At 47.1% G+C, this 22,189-nt stretch overlaps 1 protein-coding gene across 3 annotated transcripts; it reads left to right on the top strand.

The window, feature by feature from the left end:
- Positions 1 to 561: 561 nt before the first annotated feature.
- On the top strand, positions 562 to 22,044 carry LOC135914429 (trypsin alpha-4-like). Of its 3 annotated transcripts, none has more exons than XM_065447271.2 (8): positions 562 to 672; positions 741 to 822; positions 4,756 to 4,828; positions 5,516 to 5,589; positions 8,938 to 9,035; positions 11,661 to 11,920; positions 14,930 to 15,069; positions 21,833 to 22,044. In XM_065447271.2, exons 1-8 carry the CDS (start codon positions 623 to 625, stop codon positions 22,016 to 22,018), a joined length of 963 nt encoding a protein of 320 aa, XP_065303343.2. In that variant the 5' UTR covers positions 562 to 622; the 3' UTR covers positions 22,019 to 22,044. The 3 variants fall into 3 exon arrangements, with proteins under 3 accessions (XP_065303343.2, XP_065303344.2, XP_070376801.1); XM_065447272.2 differs by lacking the exon at positions 21,833 to 22,044 and adding an exon at positions 18,475 to 18,760 and having other exon boundaries at positions 576 to 672; XM_070520700.1 differs by having other exon boundaries at positions 576 to 822.
- Positions 22,045 to 22,189: the final 145 nt, after the last annotated feature.

Genomic DNA, 22,189 nt, shown 5'->3' on the forward strand with positions numbered 1-22,189 from the left:
CGTTGATATAAAATTCGCCATGCCGGGAATAACCAATCGAAGAATTGCACTCTTCGCCGCCTTCCAAAAAATGTTGCACCTGTAGCCATCTCTCACAATAGCGGCTTTCCTTGAATTCACGCCTGCAAGTCAAGCAGCTGCGACCACGAGCAGCGCGGTCGAAGCTGCATTCGCCTCCGAACCTCCACGAAGGGCGTTACAAAGCGAAACAGTTCGTGGCACGTACTGAATAATGCGCTGAACCGCAGAAGGCCGTCGAAACGCTTACAGAAATGGGTTGCAGCGAGCGGACATGCAAAGAGGACCTCGTTAGTGTTTCCTCGGGTGAATTGAAAAGTCGTAAAGAGTCGACGCGGCCCTTCGGCGCGTATTAAGAATGACGTGCTCACTCCAGATGGCGCAGTCGTGATCTGCCTTCTACTCTTGTATTCTTCGGGCGCTGCTGGCAAGTGTGCGATGCGCTTTGTTTTAGGACTGCGCCGCCTTGTAACGCGAAGAAAACGTTGTTTGTTTGTTGACCTCCCGTCGCGTTTTTTTTTTTTTTTCGTCTGGCATCATCGCGTTCGCTAACGAAACCTGAGCCGTGAGCGCTCCGCCGACGGTCACGTGAGTTCTTACGCGTATGCTGCTCACGCCAGCCGGCCTGGAAGAGCACGTCATGTGGCATAAAGTGTATGAAGAGAAAGTAATAAGTTTTTTATACGTTTAGTAATATTTATTGCAGCCATGTCTGCAGGCAGCCTTGTGGTTCGGGCTTTCTTCAAGAGCAGTTGCGGCGAGCGCGCAGGATTAGGGGTCTCATTTTTACTTCTGCTTTCTCAGGTACGTGCCAAGGTGCAAAACATGGTTGCTATTCTTTGGTCAGCGAGGGAGAACCAGAAGCACGAAATGTGCTTCTAGGTGAAATTGGAGAAGCGCGTTATTTGATTACTAGGGACTCCTTCAAACTTCAATAACAAAAGTCAGTTGCACTGCTCTTGTTCCGTGTAGCGATCTCAGTTTTGAAAGCTATGTGATTTCTCATCTTCCCTCTCATTCCCATGTATTTTATATATCCTGTATATGTCATTTGTAAAATGAACTTCTTATTCTTCTTCCTTTTACTTATACCACTGTAACCTGGCAGAGCCTAACAGTCCCATGATTCACTCCCACATTTTCAGAGTGCGAGATAAACGAAATTTGAGGCAGACCCACATACAGAAAGCGTAGATTTGACCATGCATCATCGCATATTGTTTTCTGTTTTGCAAGCACCATACAAACATTTGCCAAAAGGAATATTTGCCTGAAGCATTCTTACGCCCGTTTTTCTATGTGAACGAAATCTCTCCTTTCTTTTGCGATTAAAATTACTAATATCATCGTTTGCTTCTTCGTTCTTATGATAATCCCGTACGATCGCTTCATGTGCGCTAGCTTAAATTGCGTACGAGGGCATACATATACCCGGCATTCAGGAATTATGACGGAATCATGAGGTATATGTCAAAGTTACATTCTTTCATTCCAAAGCGTTGCATACCTCATCGTAACAAGCTCAAGGTGGCAGGATGATGTCTTATGCGTATTCTGGGGAGTCCGCCCTGCAGAATACGTAACTACCGACTTATTTCACAGTCATGTGTGTTTCGTTTTTATCATATTAAAACTGGAGGACGCTTAAGCTTCGCCCTTTGAGAGCGCAACGCGGCACCATTCGAAGATCCCAGACTGCTTCTCACGCTTCCCGACAACTGCAGCTTATGTAACCGTAATGTTTACCGGGAAACGCTGGCGGCGAACTTTATGCACGAAGGCCGGCTTTCTGGTAGAAACGCGGCCTCTTGTGTGGGCCGATCCCGGAGGTAGTGCGCAGCCGCGACAAGAAAATTACATAATTGTCAGGTTTCTGTCATTGTTTCACACTTTTTAATATTTAATTCTGAGAAGATTCAACATAAAAGACATGCCGTGTCTGTGTTTTGTTCCACGAGGTTTGTTTTGCGGGCTGTCGTTCTCGAAATTCCGAGGAATAACTTTGTCAAGAATGTAAGACAACGTATGAGCAACTTTGGTGATAGATTGGTGTGGCAATATAACCCGCGCATATACCGAATGTCATGTAGCAAAACATGGCGTATACATATACGTAAATACATACGGATAGGCTGGCTCAGGTACAGTGACGCCGACACCGACACCGGATTTTCTGCAAGATGTGGACCTGAAGGGCTCACTCACACCGGCGACTTGAGGAGGTCGCGCGACCATTTGCGACTCGCAATCAAAAAGCGACCGAAGGCGACTGATGTTCACACCGGCAAGCCCGGCTGAGCGCGACCCGCAAGTCGCAATCCCGGAGATTATCGTTCTCAGCGAGAACTCTCGGAATCTACGCGGAATTTGAACGCGACGCCGGAGGAGGCCGGATGTAGACACACGAAAGATCACTTTCGGTGCGCCGCTGATTGGTTTATAAGTTTTGTGACCACGGCGGTCGTGCGACTGGAAAATCGCGCAGAGAGCGACTGGCCCAAAATGGTCGCTTTTCAAGAAAGGCGACCGTTTGCGACCATTTGCGACTGGTCGCTTTGCGACCAACTTGGTCGCGCGACCACTGTCAGTCGCCGATGTGAATGAGCCCTAACGTTATCGCGTTAACATTAACTCACCGTCAAAAGGCGCGCTCACAAGTTCATTATTGGCTACAAGCACTACGAGAACGTAAAAACTTGTCCTTCACGATTGCTGATAGAACAAAGACCGTCAGTCAAGGTTCACCTTAATCGATGCTTAATCTCCAGATTTTTTTTCAATGCGAAAGCATTTAAAAATGCCCCATTACGCGAAAATCTGGCGTCGTCGGCGTCGCCACCGAGCTGTCCTACCAGAAATGGCCGACGACGCAATCAGTAACAACACGTTACAAATGCTCGGATTTACGTCAAACTTCTCAAGGAGGTTCCGGTAAACAAAGTAATAATTCGTTTTTAAAGAAATTTTGGTAAATTTCGGGTCGGGGTGGGAATCGAACCCGAGCTTCCGGAATGCGAAGCGGGCGCACTTCTCTGATGCCACTGCCTCTTTCTTTCTCTTAATTTTTTTCCTTTTTTAATGCCGATTCCAACAATTAGAACCACGGGTTACAAGGCACGAAACGTACCGGCCACACTTTGGCTAACGTGGGGTTAAAATTTTTTGAACGAGGCGAAATCATCAAGTAAATAAATCCACTCTTGTGGATCAGAGAGCACACGATATACACCTCTCTCAGAGACCCAACTCTTTCAATGAAGGGTTCGCGAACAGTACGAACAACTGGGTCTGCTGCATGCACAAATTCCATTCTCGCTTTCCACAACACGCGGAGGCCCAGGACCATAATGATGTCGTACAGTATTCGTCTGATGCACTTACCGGCAAGAATCCTATGCGAGTCGAGGGCTAACTGATTCTTTAATGGGCGCTCAAGTAAATCCCAGCGAAAAATCGGGTCCCTACAGTCTGGGAATACGTGTTCTATTGTTTCGGGTTCCTTGAATAGAAAACAACTGCTTGTCCTAGGTATGAAGGTGCCTCCAACGTTAAGTCAGGTTTTGACGCCACGGCGCCTCCACGGTTCTGATTGGCTAAAGGTGCGCCCAGCGCGTGCGTACGTCATTGCACACGTCACGTCGTATGGTAACCCCCCGCGGGCGCTTAGCGGCCACGGTGTTGCGCTGCTAAGCACGAGGTCGCGGGATCGAATCCCCACCGCGGCGGCCGCATTTCGATGGAGGCGAAATTCAAAAACGTTCGTGTCCCGTGAATAGGGTGCATTTTAGAGATCGCCTGGTGGTCATAATTAATCCGGAGTCCGCAACTGCGGCTTGCCTCATAATCAAGTGGTGGTTCTGGCACGTAAAACCCCAGAATTCGTTTATTCATTCACGTCAAAAGGTGCGGCCTAGTGCGTGCGTCATTGTCCACGTGATGGCGCTGCCAACGGGGAAGAGGTGGTGAGCCGCTGAATGGTCCTTTGAGTTACGAACTCCGTTTCGATTTAGCCTTACCGATTCGCTGTTTGAACGCAGACAAGAATTTGCGCCCTCTAGGAGCGCGCGGAAAGAAACATTTCACCAAAGGGACTAGTGGCTTTGGTGAATTGCGCTGCTATAGGCCGCGGATCAAATCCTGGCCACGGCGGCCGCATTTCTATGCAGGCGAAATGCAAGAACATCTGTGTTCGTAGATTTAGGTGCACGTTAAAGAATCCCAGGTTGCCAAATTATTCCAGTTGTCAAATTAATCTTGCACCGTGGTGTGTCTGATAATCGGATCGTGGTCTTGGCACGTAAAATCTCATAATTTTAAGGGGAATGCTTTCGCATTCTCATACGTAAGCAGTCTTAAGCATCTCTGCCGAATTTCTTTCCTTTCTATACCATTGGACAGCACTGGCAAAAACGAGTCCGAAATATTTTCGTCGCGACTAAAGACGACATTTTATCACCTGGAATTTTGCGAAGGCTAGCACAAGTTTAGCAGCGTAAATGCTGTGATTGTATACTGATGCTTCATTACAGTGATGCTTCATTCATTACAAGCACTTGGATATTGATGCATTGGGCAAATATTGTAATGAATATTCTCGCATTTAAAATATAAGGAAGTCCAAATTCTATAACGTATTCTCAACGTATTGACGATAGCCATCAAGTTTTTTTAAGAGATGATCAACTAGAAAATGTAGGTCTCTAGTGCAAAGAACTAATGTTCCCTGTTTACTTTCAGTGTTTGTTCCTGTCCAAACAAGCGAACGCGCTACAGGGTCTTGCCCCTGGAGAAGTCGGACTGAACCACCAATGTACGTGCCCACCTGTAGCAAAGCCAACTAATGTGGTTTAATCTTGAATTTGGTACTGTGAAAGAAAAATTACAAAGAAACTCTAGGAATGCATAATTTGTTTACACACTTGCGCATTGTAATGTTAGCGTGGACGTACAGCACTTGCTATGTTTCGTAACCAGTAAGTGCGTACCTCTTTCTGGGGTGTCGTGACGTTGCAAATGCACATAGGTTATCAGGAAGTGAGCTCTGCACACTTTCGAGCTTTAGTGCACAAAGTGCACGAAATTAGGCCATTCGTGAGGCCCATTGACACATCTTGTCACTGTAGAAGTTGCTTCTGCACCTTTGGCAAAAGCCGTGCGTTTTTGGTGCTCTTTCTTCACTTTGCAAGAGCCTACATAGCAACATACCATACCGAATAAATGTGGCAGCTACGTAAAACTGAAGAAAGAACAAGCGTCCATAATAAGGAAACGCATTCGCAACGATACCAAACTAGCATTAGGGTTACGTTCAGCAATTCAAAATTTAATTAGGCGTGAGTTTTGTAAAGTTTGAAAATTGTTTCAGGTGTTTCAAAAATAACATTGCTTATCTTTCTGCGCTTTTTCATTGCTATTCCTCATACGAATACTTACCACGAACATTTAGCACAGAACATTTTAGCACAGAACTTAGCACAGAACTTTTTTTTTTTTGCAGCATGCGGCATTGCATCTGTCGACTACCGAATTGTAAACGGGCTCGTAGCTGACATCGAGAGGTTCCCATGGGTGGTGAGACCAAGTTCGTCACTAGTAGTTCGTTCTTTCTAAACGAGATAGATGCGTTGATGCGGGGAAGTGAAATCAGGAAAGTGCGGCGCTGCTCGTAGGAGGCACGATAGACTGTTTTTGGCTACTTGCGTGGTTAATTTGGAAAACTGAACATGTACATCGTTTTAAAGTTATCTTCTCCTCAAATAATAATCGTGACCTAACATGCGCACTATTCCTCTCTCTAACGCTGCGCTCGGGGTGCATTCAGGTCACGAAGGGCATGCGCGGATTATCTCGAGAGAGAGAGAGAGAGCGTTCTCTACAAAAAAGCAGCAAACGCGGATTGTTAGAGGAAGCAAACTCATGCAACGTAGATGAGGATTATTGTTTGACAATTTTTTTTAACCCGACGCAGGCAAGTCGAGTCCCAAGTGAGACTGTCAGACTCAACAGAGCTTACGCCAACTTGTTCCTGTCGAACCGTTGGAGCAAGCTAACAGAGAGTGCAGGGAGTGAATCCGGCTTTTCATTGCTGGCTACGAGCCTAAGACTTGGCCTGTCTCAGTTTACATGCACCTTCCAAGCAACGGGCTGAGGCGACACACTTAGTGCAGTCGTATTGTCTCAGATCTAATCCATGCTCACGCAGCCCAGCCAATTCGTGTTTCTTTACTTGACTCTGACAACTGAAATTTATTAGCTAAACGTGACTACGATGGACGAAATATGTATCGACCTGGCCCGCTCTGCAGTTGTGAGGTTACTTTCAACATATTTATAGAAACAATTGGCCACGTGCTCTGTGGGGCGAATCGCCGCGCGCAATCAACTTACAATTAATTACATTAAATTCACGATTAGCTAGGAAACACGAGCAAAGTGCAAATTCGGCTCCTATACGGCGCATTTTTTTTACTTCCAGTACTTCTTTAGAAACATCTCACAAATGTTACTCGAATCACATCACTAGAGATTGATTGTGAACCCAGGTGGACATCATTTGCAAGAAAACCCAAAGCAATGGATTCACGAATTAAACTAAATACATTAATCAACTTCTTAGTTGCAAACTTACCAAGCTGAAGTAAATCGTCATCAAAGTTAAGTTTTAAGTTTCAACATTTGAAAACGTCCATGTCAGCCAAAAAATTGGCCTTGATTGGCACGTGAACTTGTTTATCAGGTGGCCATGTTTCACCACCTAGCATATGTTATCGCACAGCGCAGGACAAGTCTGGATTTATCAGAGGTTTCTAGAATGTTATTGATGGTTCTATCCGCTGTCTGTTGTCGCCGAACCTTCTGTAATCTGATTGCATGAATGCGCGATGCGAATGGTGTAAAACTTTCTGGAAGACACGCGGGAACCAGCGATTACTCTGGAACGTTCGATGACTCGTGTATAAAAACCGACGCGCTTGACCCACTGATCAGATTTTCGACGATCGCCGAGTGTGTTTGCCGCTGTCGCCGTTCTTTAAGTGTAGCCTGTTTTTGAGGGCGCAAGTCCGCCCACTAAAACGCTAGTTTCGTCAGCCCCAGTTTTGGTGCTTTCTTCACCGTTCCTAACACGTGACAGTATGTTGAATTTACCTGATTAAGCATGTAGCCCTATGAAGCACGGATCGCGGTGAAAGCCTCTTTTGACGTAGTTTTATAAGTGAACTGATTCCTTTGGTTTCTCTTGCAAATGATATCCGCCAAGGCACATCGTTAATCGGTAATGACGTGTTCGACGAACTTTTGCGTTTTTTTTTTCTTTTGAAGCGTTCGAAGTAAAACATAAGGCAACGTATTTGTTGGCACTGCTTCAGCGTACGGCGTTCCTTCAGCGTGACGATATTATTTTTTTTCTGCATGGTACGCGCATATTTATGGGGTAGGCAACAACTTTGTCGGCCACGGCGGCCGCATTTCGATGGGGGCGAAATGCGAAAATACCCGTGTACTTAGATTTAGGTGCACGTTAAAGAACCCCAGGTGGCCAAATTTCCGGAGTCCTCCACTATGGCGTGCCTCATAATCAGAAAGTGGTTTTGGCACGTAAAACACCATAATCTAATTTTTTTAACAACTTTGTCCAGTCATGATAGTGCGTTGGTTCGCGGTCGACGCCTGCACTTTCTCGCCAACCTTCAAGTGACGCATGGTAGCGCCTGCCAGAATTTATTTCTCCTTATCTGTAGAATTTGGTTACAAAAGATACAGTATCAGATATTATGAAAGTTGTGAGACAGAGAGAAGTAAAAAAAAATTAATTCCTGCCGCTTGTCGATCAGCACGCTCACAAGCCGCCTTACGGGAAGCTTTTCTTTTTCTTTTTTTTTCTTGGCACATCCCCTGACAGGTTCTTGACGTGTTTAGACTCTTCAAACTATCTATCAACTCGTTAAATTTCTTATGCATGCCTCTCATAGCTAGGATATCTCCGTTGTCCTCATTTTCAATTTGCAGTTTTTCGTGTTTTCCAGATTTATCGTTTAAATATGCATTCAGAGTTCACAAAAACCTATCCAACGCTTTTGTGGTCGCGTACACTTCCCGCTGCTCAATTTCCACAGCTCTCATTGTTGAGGCACGTTGGCCTCGCCGAATCTTTTCCTATCACTTCACAATCAAAAGATTATCGCGGCACGCGTTCTACTTTGTCACGCGGTACGACTGGTTGCTTATTATGTTTGCATTTATTTATTTATTTATTTCGTGTACCCTCAGGGCCAGAGGCATTAAAGAGGGGAGTGGTTACATCAAATACAAAAAGAAGAAAAAGTACAGTGCAGCAAAATAGTTAATAGTACAGAAATAGATGGTTCTCGGTTATACAATGTTATTTGAGTGTTCCTGGAGTGCTGGTCAATAAAATTAAATACGGTGCAGGCAGTGCAGTAATACAGTGTTCCGGTAATACAAAACAAAAACAGTAATACAATTGGTAGTACAAAAACGCGAATGAAATGCTCCTGTTTATACAATGTTATCTAATACTGCCGTGAAGTGCTGATGGTCAACAATAGTAGCGGTGGAGGCTGGTAGGTGATTCCACTCGGCAGATGTACGCGGAAGGAATGAATGAGACATGACATTGGTTTGGCATAATGAAATTCCAACTTTGTTATTGTGATCTAACCTTGATGAAATGTATTGAGGAGGGGAGATTAGTTCGTCGCGAAGTGAAGGATGATGAAATATCTTATGAAAAAGTGAAAGTCTAAGGCTTTTACGGCGAGAGGCTAAAGATGGCAAATCAAGGTTTAATTTCATTACAGAGGTGCTGGCAGTTCAGTTATAATTACAAAAACGAAATGAGCAGAGTTATTTTGTACAATTTCTAAAGAGTGAAGATCTGTATCTTTCCCGCTGGCGCAGGTCTTCCTGCAAGTCCGCTACCGGACCGTACTAACTCGATGTGCCGGATCAATTCTGACTGCAAGGCACATCCTCACGGCCGGCCACTGCACCCTTTGGTGAGCGCTACTAGCACGTGCGCTAAGAGGAGAAGCGTTACCTTCGCTACAGGAATATCATTACTTGTAGACGGCCAGTATGCTCTTGCTGTTCTCAGTCACCTAGTCGTGTGCAAGCCCCAAAGCGTAAAGGCAGAGCTGTAGCAGATCACTAGAAAGTATACACCACACTGCAGCTTCAGTTGTCCCATGGAAGATGTCCTAATGCCTATGCAGTGTTTATCTACTTTGTCCTCATCCTCGACGACGACGACAAAGATGATAATGATCATGATGATGATGATGATAATTATGATGGTGGTTTGGTCCGTTTTTTATGTGACAAAGTTGGTGACACCACTGCCGCCTCTTGACCCAAATTTCATTGCGCTTCGATGACTGATTTCTGAGCAACCCACTTTGCAAATTGATTTCGGCATCTGCTCTAATGTAACGGAGTAAAGGTGTCCATTCCAAGCAACTCCTCGTCAGAGGATTCCCCATGGAGCATTTTTGAAGCAGAGTCCCTTCACCAGTCAAGTCGAAGCACTGGGCTCCACTCGGTTTTAAACAATTATTACTTAATGTCAGAGATGCAATAACGACATACTAGATAGGCACAATGTAATAGGCAGCTAGGAAGCTATGTTAAGCAGGAAGGAGTGAAATTAAAGGAGTAAGGTTTCACAATAATTCCAAGGACAGTTGCACTACTGTGCAAAGCCAGATCAGCGTGCCGCAGAACGCATGAGAGAAAGTTTGCCACTGGTGGCTTTACATTCGTAGTGCCAGCAAATAGCGGAAAATACATCGATATCATTTTATTCTGGTGGTTAGGTTAGGTTAGGTTACGTCAGGTTGTTAGGTCTCGGAGCACACCATGACCTCAATAACAGTTGTTTTGGTTGGTTGGTTTCTGTCGTTTGAATTTTGGTTGTTTGGAACCCAATTTCGTGATCCGCATGTTCTGAATGTTCGACAAGGGGCCAAGTTGCGCAGTCGAGAGACGGTTCTGACAGTGATCTTTTTTTTTCTGTTGTGTGATCCTTTCGTTTAGGTTTTTGTTTCGCCAGTGTATGTTGCCTGACACTAGAAAAAGTTCGTATTGTAGACGACCCCTTGAGCTCTCTCTCTCTTGAGCTTTCTCTTGGTGCACGGTCCTTGGGCTCGAGGGGTCGTCTACAAAACCAACTGCTCCGGCTGTCAGGCAGCGTACATTGGCAAAGCGAAAAACCTAAATGGAAGATTTCACGCCGAAAGCTCATGCCGGCTGTCACGTTCGGGCAGCGTGGTGAGACGCCCTGCTAATGACCTCCGCATATCTACTACAATCCCCTGCAGCTTTATGAAGTCGGAGCGCACCACTGAGCAATCCTATAGGGACGTCATAGTGGGAAAATTGTGCATGATGGCCAAAGGGCAATTGATAAGTTACGGTTGACCGCAGACTTCGACGACGCAACAGAAAATGGTGAGTTATTTGGCTGTACCGAATGGTCGCTGAAAAATTTTGTTTGTTGAAAGCTTGTTTTGTATTCTGTTGAAATTGTGTGCACTTGTCCACATGCTCCTTATTATGTCTATCAAAATAAATTGTTTTTAATTCATTGGGCTATGCTTGCGCCATGCTAAGCCGTCAAGTGATTATCTGCACGAAGGCGACCTGCAGTGAAGTTTCGTTTGTTCTTGCATATTGGGTTTGCGACCTCCATGGGCCAAGCAACGAACAAAAAAGAAAGCAGCATCTCCTCAATATATGGGAGAGGGATGAGAGAGTGGGCACTGTGGAGACGTGTGTGTGTGTGCGTAAACTATATAAGAGGGGGAAAAGGAAAATAGAGAAAATGGGATATGTGGATGGGGCTAATCACTACCCCCCCCCCCTCTTCCTCCCTGAGAAAATTAAAACTCTCAGCTTATGGCAGTGCTGACATTTGGTGACACTGTGAACAATGCAACCGCGCAAGCCGATTACTTACTGCGTGGTTGTGTGTCGTTATTTTATGGTGCAAAGGCTCTCGCAGTGATACAAGCTTTCTGATATTGACCTCTCCAAGCCAAGAACTTCCGCATGACAGGATATTAAAGAATTCATTCATTCATTCTGGCTTAGACATGGTGCTACCAATGTCATCACTGCTGTTCGCGTTTTCAACTCAAAGTTCCACTAAAACTGTAGCTCTAGAAATCTCCCTAGTATCAGCAACAAACTAGGCAGCCCACGTCAATCAAATTTCATCCATTTTACGTTAATTTCCCGAAAAGCGCATACACTTTGACGCAGTAGGCATTTGATAGGAGGTGTCTTCAGATTAGTTACTCCGATTTATAGCACTTAATGAAACATATTCGAACCTTCTTGGAAGAAATTGCACCAAGGAAGACGTCATATCAAACTAGACCACAGGACCAGTGAGTCAGTTGTCTCACTTGTCAGGCACCTGACCCGTTGTCGAGTCTTGCGTGTCGTTTTCTTTTGTGCAATTTATTTGAAAATTAACCCGTACCAACTCGGCCAACAAGCCCTACTCGAGCACCTTGCAAGCCCGTTTGATGCGGTTATTGGTACGGCTACTTGTAAGTCGGATCACGTGAGCAATGCTACCACGTGACTTTAGCGAGACGCCGCCGTCACTTGGCGTGCAGGACCAACGGACAGAAGGCGACGAGCATCGTGATGCTGTACGGCGCATCAAAGTTTTCCGCGGGCACCAAAGTAGTGGTGAAGCACTATTACCGACACCAGGAGTTCGACTTCCAGACGTTCAAGAACGACCTGGCCGTTCTCTTGCTGGAGACACCGATCAAGCTGGGCCCCAAGGCGCGCACCATCTGCCTGCCCCGGTCACCCGCGAATCTCGTCGGGGAGACCGTGGTCGTCGCCGGGTGGGGAGTCACCAGCGAGAGTGAGCGAGTTTGCTTGTTCCATCATTACGTAACGGTCACTGAACCAATTAATAAATTTTATCAGCGTGCCCAGGAACAACTTTTCTCGGCTTGGCACTGGCACACGTCATAATAGCTATAATATGCACACACTTCCGGTCAAGAACAACAACGGCAATAATCCGTGTATTCGTAGACGACAGGACGAGGGCGTCTCCCAGCAATCTTCAATGGGTGCTTGCTCGAGACGCCGCAGAGCACCAAGCCGAAGTCGGCGCTTTAGCGGCTGGTGGCCGTTTGGCTGACCATTGGCGTCCGTGCACCTGGGCCCCTTTGTTTCACGGCACTCGTGTATTTGGATGGCTCCAGACGCTGGCCGACAAGAGAAAAAATTTGAAACGTTAGGCGTCAAAAAGCTCGTGATAGGTGCGTAAGCGACCCGTGACTGGCTCGATCACACCATAAAATAGTCTGCTTATCTGCAAGATAAGCTGCGTATCGACTTGTTCAGTTCGCTTCTGTGTTAAATAAAAAAAGACAACAACAAGAATGAACGCTGCTTCTTTGCGTCTGGGTCCTGCTGCGTTCTACGCATCCAACGAATTCTATGTTTCAGCGAAACGAAAGTTCAGTTACAGCCTAGCGTCGTGTGTATTTTGTGCTTCTCTTTCTGGTCCAACGTCTTTTCAACGCCAGTATAGATATGTCGCAGTTCTTGGTTTTCTAATAGGGAATACCGTAAGTGAGGGAAGTAGGCTTTTTCCAGACTATTAGGGTGCCCCTACACGATGTAGAAGACCTCCCAGTCACGGCACCATTGAGTCGGTGGTAAGCTTGCAAACAGCGAAGATTTAGCGAGGAAAATATTGTGGCAAGTATGGCAGCACCAACTCGTGCTTTCCTACTTGCATCCTTACATCATTACACTCCACAGCGTCACACAGGGTGCGTATCGTCTGGACACCTGGACACGCCTCTCTCCATGGTAATGAACGCGCTAATGCGGTAGCCCGAGAGCTCGCTAACCGGGCGCCATTGGAAGAGCTGTCCAACCCAGACGACGCACCGACAGAACCACTGAACTACACTGAAACTCTACAATATTACAGAGATACCAGGAGACACTTCCCTCCACCACATAATTCCCTTAACTGAGAAGATGCCGTCGCGTGGCGACAGCTTCAAACTAATTCATTTCCCTGCCTCTTTTATCTTCACCTCTTCCACCCCCCACAATATCCCTCATACTGTCCCTATTGTGGAGCAAAGCCCACAGTATATCATTGCACCTGGGAGTGCCCACATCCTCCGGGCTACTCCCCTATTCCTTCACCTTCCCCTTCCTCCTGGGAGACTACGCTGACCAGCTCAGACCCGCAACAGCAGTGACGGCTGATCCGGCGGGCACGCGGAGTGGCGCGAGTCAATGGGGCCCTGAACTAAGGGCTCCACCCTGCGAGGAAGTCGCCCAAACTCATGATAAATAAATGTTTTCTCTCTCTCTCTCTTTCTCTCTCTCAAGACCACACCCGCCATCACCTGTAGGTACAACCGATTCTGTGGGGAAGCGCATCTGCAAGACTTCGCATATGCACCATAAGTCTCGGCCGCGATTTTGTAGCGATGTCTTCGGCACAAATCTACGCCCGCTCTTAACGCCCGCAGTTCCCGGCTGGCTGATCCCATTGATAACGCGGCCGGATGGTCGCTCTGACCAGCGCGAAAGGAGAAATAAGGAAAAAAAAGAAAAGCGTCGGAAAAGGCGTCGCTATAAAATCGCGGCCTCATACAGTTGCGCAGACTGACTCAGTCCTGCAGGTTTCCAGATCTCGTCGCAACCATCGAATCCTCCGCCACCCTCGAGTTCCTGAAGATTCCACTCGCACAGATTTTGCTCCTACAACAGACCGCTGCATACCTGCTCTCAGCGGCGTAAGGGGGGGAGGGGCACAACGAGAACATCAGCCCCCCTCCCCTCCACCCCCGAAATTGTTTGCATCAAGATACCGCCTGCCCAGCGTCTCCTTCGCCGAAAAATATTCCTGGCTGCGCCACTGCCTGCGCCACTGCCTGCTCTACGCATTACATCAAGTGCCCAAGTCTGTTCCCTTCTCCTAATCTCAACTTTCTTCTGTAGAGAACATTTGCAACAACTGTTTGACTAAATTTATCGTCGCAAAGCTCAAGGTAGGATGGGAGATTAGTATGCGCCACAACAAAGTACTGTTCAGAATCATGGCCGGAGAGGGCGACAGTTGGCGATTGCTAGTTGGCATTTAGAAGGTCAGCAATGTTATCTGGTTGCAGTAGCCGCAGGAATCCTGGTTCATTAAATAATCTCCAAAAATTGGGTGGAGCGTGTTTGGCGGGAACACCCAGTTCGAAAAGCACAGCTTATGATGCTTCTGAAAAGTATGACATAAAAAGATGTGTGCTCTCAGTGCCATATACTGAGACGATGAAATATTGATGCTAATAAAGAAAGAATAATAGAGAAAGCGAAAGTAAGCGAAGGAGAGAAACCTTGAAACGAAGTTAAGCCGCAGCAGAAAGCGTGATGGAAAATTTTCAGGTGTCAGCCACCGACAGAAATAGCAAAACAGTGCCCGAGCACGTATGCAGGAAAATAGGTGGATATCTCGCGCGATGTACAAACATTTAAAGACACGCAATAAAACGATGGCAACTGCATTTGTAGTGCGGTCAACCACAGATTCGCACTTCACCGACACCTGGAAACAGTAGGACGCGGTGTCGGTTAGTTCACCGTCACACAACTGACTTTCGGTGCACAGTGCATGAGAAAGACAGCTAGCATAAACCACTGTGAAGTAATGAACCACGCCCTCAAATTCAACAGGCAGATGCACCGTTGTTGTTGTTGTTGTTGTTGTTGTTGTTGTTGTTGTTGTTGTTGTTGTTGTTGTTGTTGTTGTTGTTGTTGTTGTTGTTGTTGTTGTTGTTGTTGTTGTTGTTGTTGTTGTTGTTGTTGTTGTTGTTGTTTTCTACACCTGACGTGATGCTCGCAGATGGTACCGGCTCACCTATGCTGCGGTACACAACCCAGGTGGTCTGGAGCTTGGAGAAATGCATACAGGGCCTCGGAGGAATCGCCTTCTTCAAACCGCAGCAGATATGCGCCTACAAGAAAGGTTCAGACGCCTGTCAGGTACGCCAAACTACGACCTCGCCTCATTCTTCGTTTATTTTTTATATGTTCACCCTGTTAAGGACATTGTGAAAAATCATTTTACGGCGCAATTTCTGACGGGACACCGCGAGATGCACTGGACAAACGCGATGCGAAGCAATGCAAACACGGTGCAAACGCGAAGACGAAAACGAGATACACAGGATCGGCGTTTGTTCACTGTATCTCGCTGTGGCCAGTGTGGTATGGACAGCTTGGGTTACATCTGCAAGCGCGCCTATATATAATGTCCAGTCATGCTGCGCATCGTTAACCAAATCGATGCATCCTGTATATATTTTTTGTTATACTTACTACGAAGAGATGCCTGCATGAAGTACATACACAGAAGCAGAAATAGGCGCACAGCCGCGTCTAAACGCGCAAAGAAAACCATTATAGAGCAATCGATAATGTAAACACTTCGGCCACTCAAGTAGAAATGGCATTCAAAATTAGAAAATCGAAAGGGAGGCATGCAAAAGGACTTCCTCAGCAAAGGATGCCAGTCCGGTCTGAAGTTACTTTGATCGTAATAGTCTTTCAACTGCAGATAGTTTTTGACCGAAGTCAGATGTTGAAGAAGCAAATTGTTCGACATTCCCGTCTGGCATACCAGTTTCACACAGCTGTTATGGGCTCAGTCCAATAGCCGTTTTGGTTGGCGATAGGGTCCGCCGCCGCCACCGGTGTTCGGTGTCCGTCGCAGCTGACGCCGAGATTGACTCGCGATAAGTCACGCGATGTCACATGCGCGCCGCGTAGCGTCCACACATGCACACTTTACATTGCAGTGACAAATTGTGGAGCGCATAAAGCCGTACCTATCCAATTTAGTCACTCTTCTTTTAATGTTTCGCGCATGCACACGCTTAACTTTCTCATTGGGACGATGCATCCATCGAAAGGGGGGCAAATGCCACGTCGGTAGTGCGGTAGGAGAACACGATAAGGAGACATATCGGTAGTTATAAAAAAACATAGCGATCACGAAGAAGTGAATAGCGCGCGGTATTAAAAAGTCCGTTCTTGTTACTGATGCTGTTGACAGAGGGCTTTTGTCGCTCGAGTTTCCGATCAGTGACAACATGATTACAGCAGGTGTCGCGACAGGTACCACTTGCATTGTATAGCGCCGCGTATCAAGGTACGTGACACGTGCACCGCATAGTCTCGGTATACCTACCTGTGTTGCCTCTTCGCTACACATTACGGCGCCTCCTCGCAATGTACGAACCGCTGCTGGAGAAGAGACTCGTAGAGCTACGCGCGCAACTGCAACCAGGCAACGTTGGGCTCAACAAACCATTGAGCGGAGAGCAGCACAAGCTGCAGGTCGCTTTCGACACCGGGCAGACAGTTCAGATCGTTTCCGTGAAAACGGGAACAATCTGAGAAGGTTGGATCTGAGAAGGTTGGACCGCCGATTGCAACCTGAACTTGTAGAAAGGCATGTTTTATAAGTATACAGATACGTTGAGGACGTTCTTGTTTTCTTTAAGTGTACCGAGCGACCAAGCGCCCCCATCAGCAGCTAGTAGCGTGTCAGATCTTTTTAATGATACTTCATGTTCTTTGTCTTTTACCCTTGAACTTCCCGCCAACGGCATGTTGCAGTTTTTAGACCTCATTTTGTATTTTAAATGGACGACCATGTTCGTTGGGAATATTTAACCCGCTCCAAGAAAAGCCTTTTACCTTATGACTCCTCACGCACTAAGCTCGTCGAAGGATGTATTGCTTTGTCGTGCCTGAATTCGGCTTTGAGAAAGTCCTGTATGCACAAAGTCGAGCACAGCTTCAGTTTGCAGCTGTCACGTCCCGAAAGCTCGGGTTTTCCCTCCAGTCTTTTGGTGGCCGTGGATGGTTCACTTTTAAAGAAGCTCAACATGGCAACCGCCGCAACCACGCAGAAAACCGGAAACCAAGAAAGGGTGCGGTGATGCCGTAGATACATGCAGTTTCGCATTATCTACGGCATCACCGCAGAGTAGAAGAGTAGGCAGGCGTTGTGCCCCTTCCGGTGGCAGTTGCCAGCCTGCTCCTCGCTATCCCTTTCCTGTTACCTGTGTATATGTGTATATGTGTGCAAAACAAATAATAATAATAATGCAGTTTCGCACAACCTGAAGAAAGTAGAACGCGAGCATGAGGTGGATATAATTTTCACAGCCCCCTGTAAGCTCGCGAAGTTGTGCTCTCTAATGCGTAATCGGAGAGAAAAGGGCAAAAAATTCATGTGAGAAGAAACACGTAAACCCCCTGGTGACCTGCGCCGCTGAGGTCGCTTACCAAATTCCGCTCCGCTGCGGTAACTGTTTACATTGGCAAAACGGGTCGATGTATGAACGACCGACTCAGGGGGCAATCGGCGTCTTTAAAGGCTGTTGCGCGTGGTATGCACTCACCTGCACACATCAAAGATTGCGTTTGCACTCCGCTCTATAGAAATGCATCCATTTTAAACGTCTAATGAAATACTGGCAAGAGAAATTATTGAGGCTGGCCAGATGTACGCACAATCTGCCACGTGTGTCAGTTTCCCGTCAGTTGCCTTGACGGATTAAAAAAGTGGCTATCTCCCTTGGGCGGTAGCATTTTTTTACTTTCATTTTTACCATTCTTGCATGTGATTATGCATGAGCTTTGTACCAGCCTTTTGACTGTGCATGTCCGGCCTTCCGCTCCGTGGAAGCATTTTCATTAAACTTCAGTTGTGAGTGAGCGTCTGTCCTCTTCCCTCCGTTTCTTCCCGCCGGTATTTACGCTCAACGACACTACATGAGGCTGTATTAGGCTTGTACAATATCAGGAAAGGCCTTCTTATCACCAAAAAAAGCTCGATAAGCCATAAAACAAGCAAAGATCAAATACGTATGGCGACAGACACCACACTAAAGCTCCCGAGGTCATGGATTTCCTCTGCGACTAATCGGGCGCAGTAAATACTTATTGGTAAAGATGAACTACATTCGATTCTAAGGAAGCTGAAGACATAACTCAGCAAGTTTCGAAAACGGTTATTGATCCAGAATAGTCCCAATACGAGAAAATACTTTGAAATCCATAACCTCACACCGACGTATACGTGCTGGCTTTTCGGCGTAGAAGTTAAGAAAAATCGTAGTTTGGAATACGTTGTCTGTTCTAGAGAAGAAATTCTTGTCTCGAAATCAACGAAAATCAATTCTTGAAATATTAAGTTATCAGTCCAAATGGACTTCCTTCTTTTTTTTCTGTTTATTCACCACCTAAAAAAAAAAAAGAAACGAAACCGTGTGGCCTCGTCTCGCTTGTCCGTAGTTGCAGGTTTTACCGAGAACTCTCGCTACGTTCGTGGCGCTGCAGCGAAATCGAATGTAGAACTTGTGCACGACGTTGCAGGGCGACTCGGGTGCACCGCTGATGCTCAAGCGTGGCCACACCTATGAGCTTGTGGGCCTAGTGTCTTTCGGAGACGGTTGCAACCTCGAGGGTGTGCCGGGAGTCTACACAAACATCGAGCCGTACGTCCCCTGGATACGCCACGCCATCCAGGCAACGGAGATTTACGACCACACATGAGCGAATAAACTAAAGTTTATTGTACGTCACACTAAGTTTGTGACCAAACACACGCGAAAGAAAGGCCGTTGCACGTGTTGCTTGTGCAATAAAGGAAGCTGCTTGAGTGTGTTTCTTCTTGTGGACCCGTGAGTAAGGCGTGGCCAAGCACGAAACGCACATGGTCGTGATAGTAAGAGAAAAGAAAGGGACAAGGGTGGGATGATGCTGTCATGATAAGTAGCATGCCGCCACTGCTACAGACGCGGTGGTCACGGGGTTTGTCAGCGAAGCCGTTGTGTGAACCCGCTAGTAGTGCCTGTCCTAGCACAAACCAAATGTCATGATAAGTAGCGCGTACAGCCCGCCGTGATCGCAGCAGACGTAAGAGTGCACACAGTCTGAATGAATCAATTGAAGTCGTAGCGCTGGATTGACGCGCACAAGAAAGACGACAGGAGGTGTGTCTTTCTTGTCCGTGTCAATCCAGCGCTATGACTTCATTTTATGCAACGGACCAACTAGCCCAAAAATCTACACTCCTGGATTTCAGTCTGAATGGCCCACGGTTCAGCCGCGAGGCCTGAACCATGCTCACGTGATCGTGCGCGGCCTGATGCTCGCATGACGATGACGAAATGCCTATCACCGCAACACAAAGCAGATGGCTTCTTTAGGTGAGCTTGCCAGGAGTTAGGCATAGACAAGTCAGGAAACTGCCACGCGAAATGCTTTTACATCCTACTTGCAAGGTTAAAGCAAGGCAAAAGTTTACTGGAAGCTGGAGACCTTAATTTATCGACAGTCGCCAAACAAGGGATGCCTCAAGCTGGAATGAGTCTTTAAACAAGGGGGCTCGTTTTCTTCAGGGTGCCCTGACAAGTCCACTTTTTAAAACGCTGGCTGCAGGCCCAGTCTTCTCTTGTAAGACCACTGTTGAGTACTTTCAGGGTGTGTTAGTGTGCCTCGTGTGTTTGTCACCGATCCCGTAGCAGTTTGTTCAATACCATTTCATTCAATGTCCAATTCCTGCATCTGCGGCGTCGGCTTCCATGGAGGCCGCACTTACACCACATTTTGGCGAGGAGGATGAACCCTCCCGTACTTCCTACACACAGCAGGGAGGTCAAATGACGTCTTCTACATTTACCGATGAGTTTTTGTTCTGCCGTGGATGCCGGATCCTGCCCTGACGCTACTAGTGTTGCGCATGTGTCACGTCCAGCTGCACCGTGCGTTCTGTCGCCATTCGTGGACAATGTGACTAGGCAGTGACTATTTGTCACCGCCCCGTTTCAAGGGGGATGCAAACAAATGATCATCATCGTCATCGTCATCAACAGCATCGTATCGTCAGGGTCAAGGGATGCGACATGTGCGCCGCGTAGTCTCGATACCTGTGTTTATTCTTCCGTACGCGTTATGGCGCCTCCTCGAGAGGAACGAACCCTGCGTGCTGCCCAAAATGTAGCTCCTATGGAGGCGCTCCTCCAGCATACGCTGTCACTGGGCAGCGCCTGCCGCACAAGCCTGTGACTTTTTTGGCATTATTGAGCCCTCCCACCTACCGATTTCCTGGCCGATCCCCCAGAGCTGGTTGCGCCATTTTATTGAGGGACCAAAAAGAACATCATCATCATCATCATCGTCGTCGTCGTCGTCGTCCTGTTTTATGTACACTGCAAGGACGAAGGGCCTCTCCCTGCGATCTCCAATTACCCCTGTCCTGCGTCAACCGATTCCAACCAGCGCCCGCCAATTTTCTAATTTCATCACTCCACTTAGTCTTCTACCGTTCTCGACTGCGTTTCCCTTCTCTTGGTACCCATATATGCGTCTCTTACAAAGATACACACCGCTACGCTACACTCCGCAATTAAAGTGTACTGTGCCGCGATATAGATCTGCCGTGCTACCAGTGCAAGAAGAAAAGAAAGAGTTTATTGGATGACATACAGGTCGTCTTGAGGTGCATTCCTCTAGCCATTTCGTTTGTCCTTGGGGAAAGGAGAGAGCGAAAGGGAGAGGAATATCCATGCCTGCCCGCGGGCTGTAACGGCAAAGAGGAACAGCAAAGGAAAGAATAAAAAAGAATTCCATAAAAGCACGCAACAGTAGAGTACACAAGAATTTTTTTCAGAAATCCGAATGAACCTTACAGTTGCCGAAAACAGGAGCCGGCGAAACAAACCCTAGAGGAATCGCCGATAGGACCGCTGATCCTTCTCTATTTGAAAAAAGCGCCACATAGCCCGTTGCTTTTGCTACGTGTCCGTGGGGCCACCTGTGAACAGTGTCAGGAGCACGTGTCAGTCGTCTTCTGTTCCTGATGCTGGACGAGAGGTGGCAGCAGCTGTCGGAAGCTGCCGTTTTCTTGCGGCGTTTGAGAGGAGTTCCGAAACGAATCGCCTCGCTCAAAATACCGACGTCGGCTTTTTCACAGAATATCTGGCCTCGGTGCCACAATATGCGCTGCTTTTGCGGAACGAAGTTGTTTGGCCGCCACGCACTATGCTCCCACCGGTCTCAAGTCAGATATGCGAGGAACGCGGCCCGTCCAAGATAATTCGGCGTCTGTGTGCTTTAGAATGGGCAATCAATGTAGCACTTGAAGTTCACAGACGTTTGAAACGGGATAAGCAGATTCGTTCTATACAATCCGGTTCAACTTTATTTTTCCAGGTAAGTGACCTATAGTTCGGGCTGTGTGACTCGTGTGACTTCTTTAGATGTTGCGCGATATCCTGCATCGCAGCTCGGGATCAAGGCAGTCAGCCTGTTTAGCCAACTTAGGACGAAGGCACCTTGCGAAGATGTACAGTAAACTACTCTTACGGCTGCAAATTTATTCGTGTAATTATTCGTCGATCATGTACGTCTCTTTTCCCTTGGCACGTGCCTCGTTGTTCTAATAGCCTATCACGTATCCTTTCTATGCGCATCACAAGGGCTAGCCAACTACATGTCCTCCCCTTCCTCTACATACCACCTACCCGTGTTTGTCGTCTATCATTTTTATAACACACATTATCTTTCATCCCATCGCTCGTTGCGAGGTGCTAATGTTCCTTTGAGGGTCCTTTCTGATCCTTAAAGCTTCGACCCCATTGGTCAGTGATGACCGTGGACATAATACGCTATATGTAAGTGCATACTTCTTGCCGTGGGATAACTACACGGCCTCTGTCTTGCCTTTCAGGGTGATTCCGGCGCGCCTTTGATGCGGAAGCGGGGCGACGCCTTTGAAATCGTAGGCCTCGTCTCCTTCGGAAACAGATGCAACTTGGATGGCGTGCCGGGAGTCTACACCAATATTTCGAACTTCCTAGGATGGATTGAGACTGCTGTCTCTGTATATGGCACGGAGAGTTATGAGCATATCTGAACAATAAACAGCCGCACTACCATGTCCTCGGTTGTGCAAAGCTAGCTTTTCCGTTCATCCTTGGATTACAGGTGTTTCTTTGCCTGCGGTCGACCATCGCAGACTTCACTGCAGCCCGCATCGATAACCTTCGCCGTCATCAGTGTAGGCTCCAGTCTGCATGACTAGAAG

This window comes from Dermacentor albipictus, chromosome 6, assembly GCF_038994185.2.
Source record: "Dermacentor albipictus isolate Rhodes 1998 colony chromosome 6, USDA_Dalb.pri_finalv2, whole genome shotgun sequence".
Lineage (NCBI taxonomy): Eukaryota > Metazoa > Arthropoda > Arachnida > Ixodida > Ixodidae > Dermacentor > Dermacentor albipictus.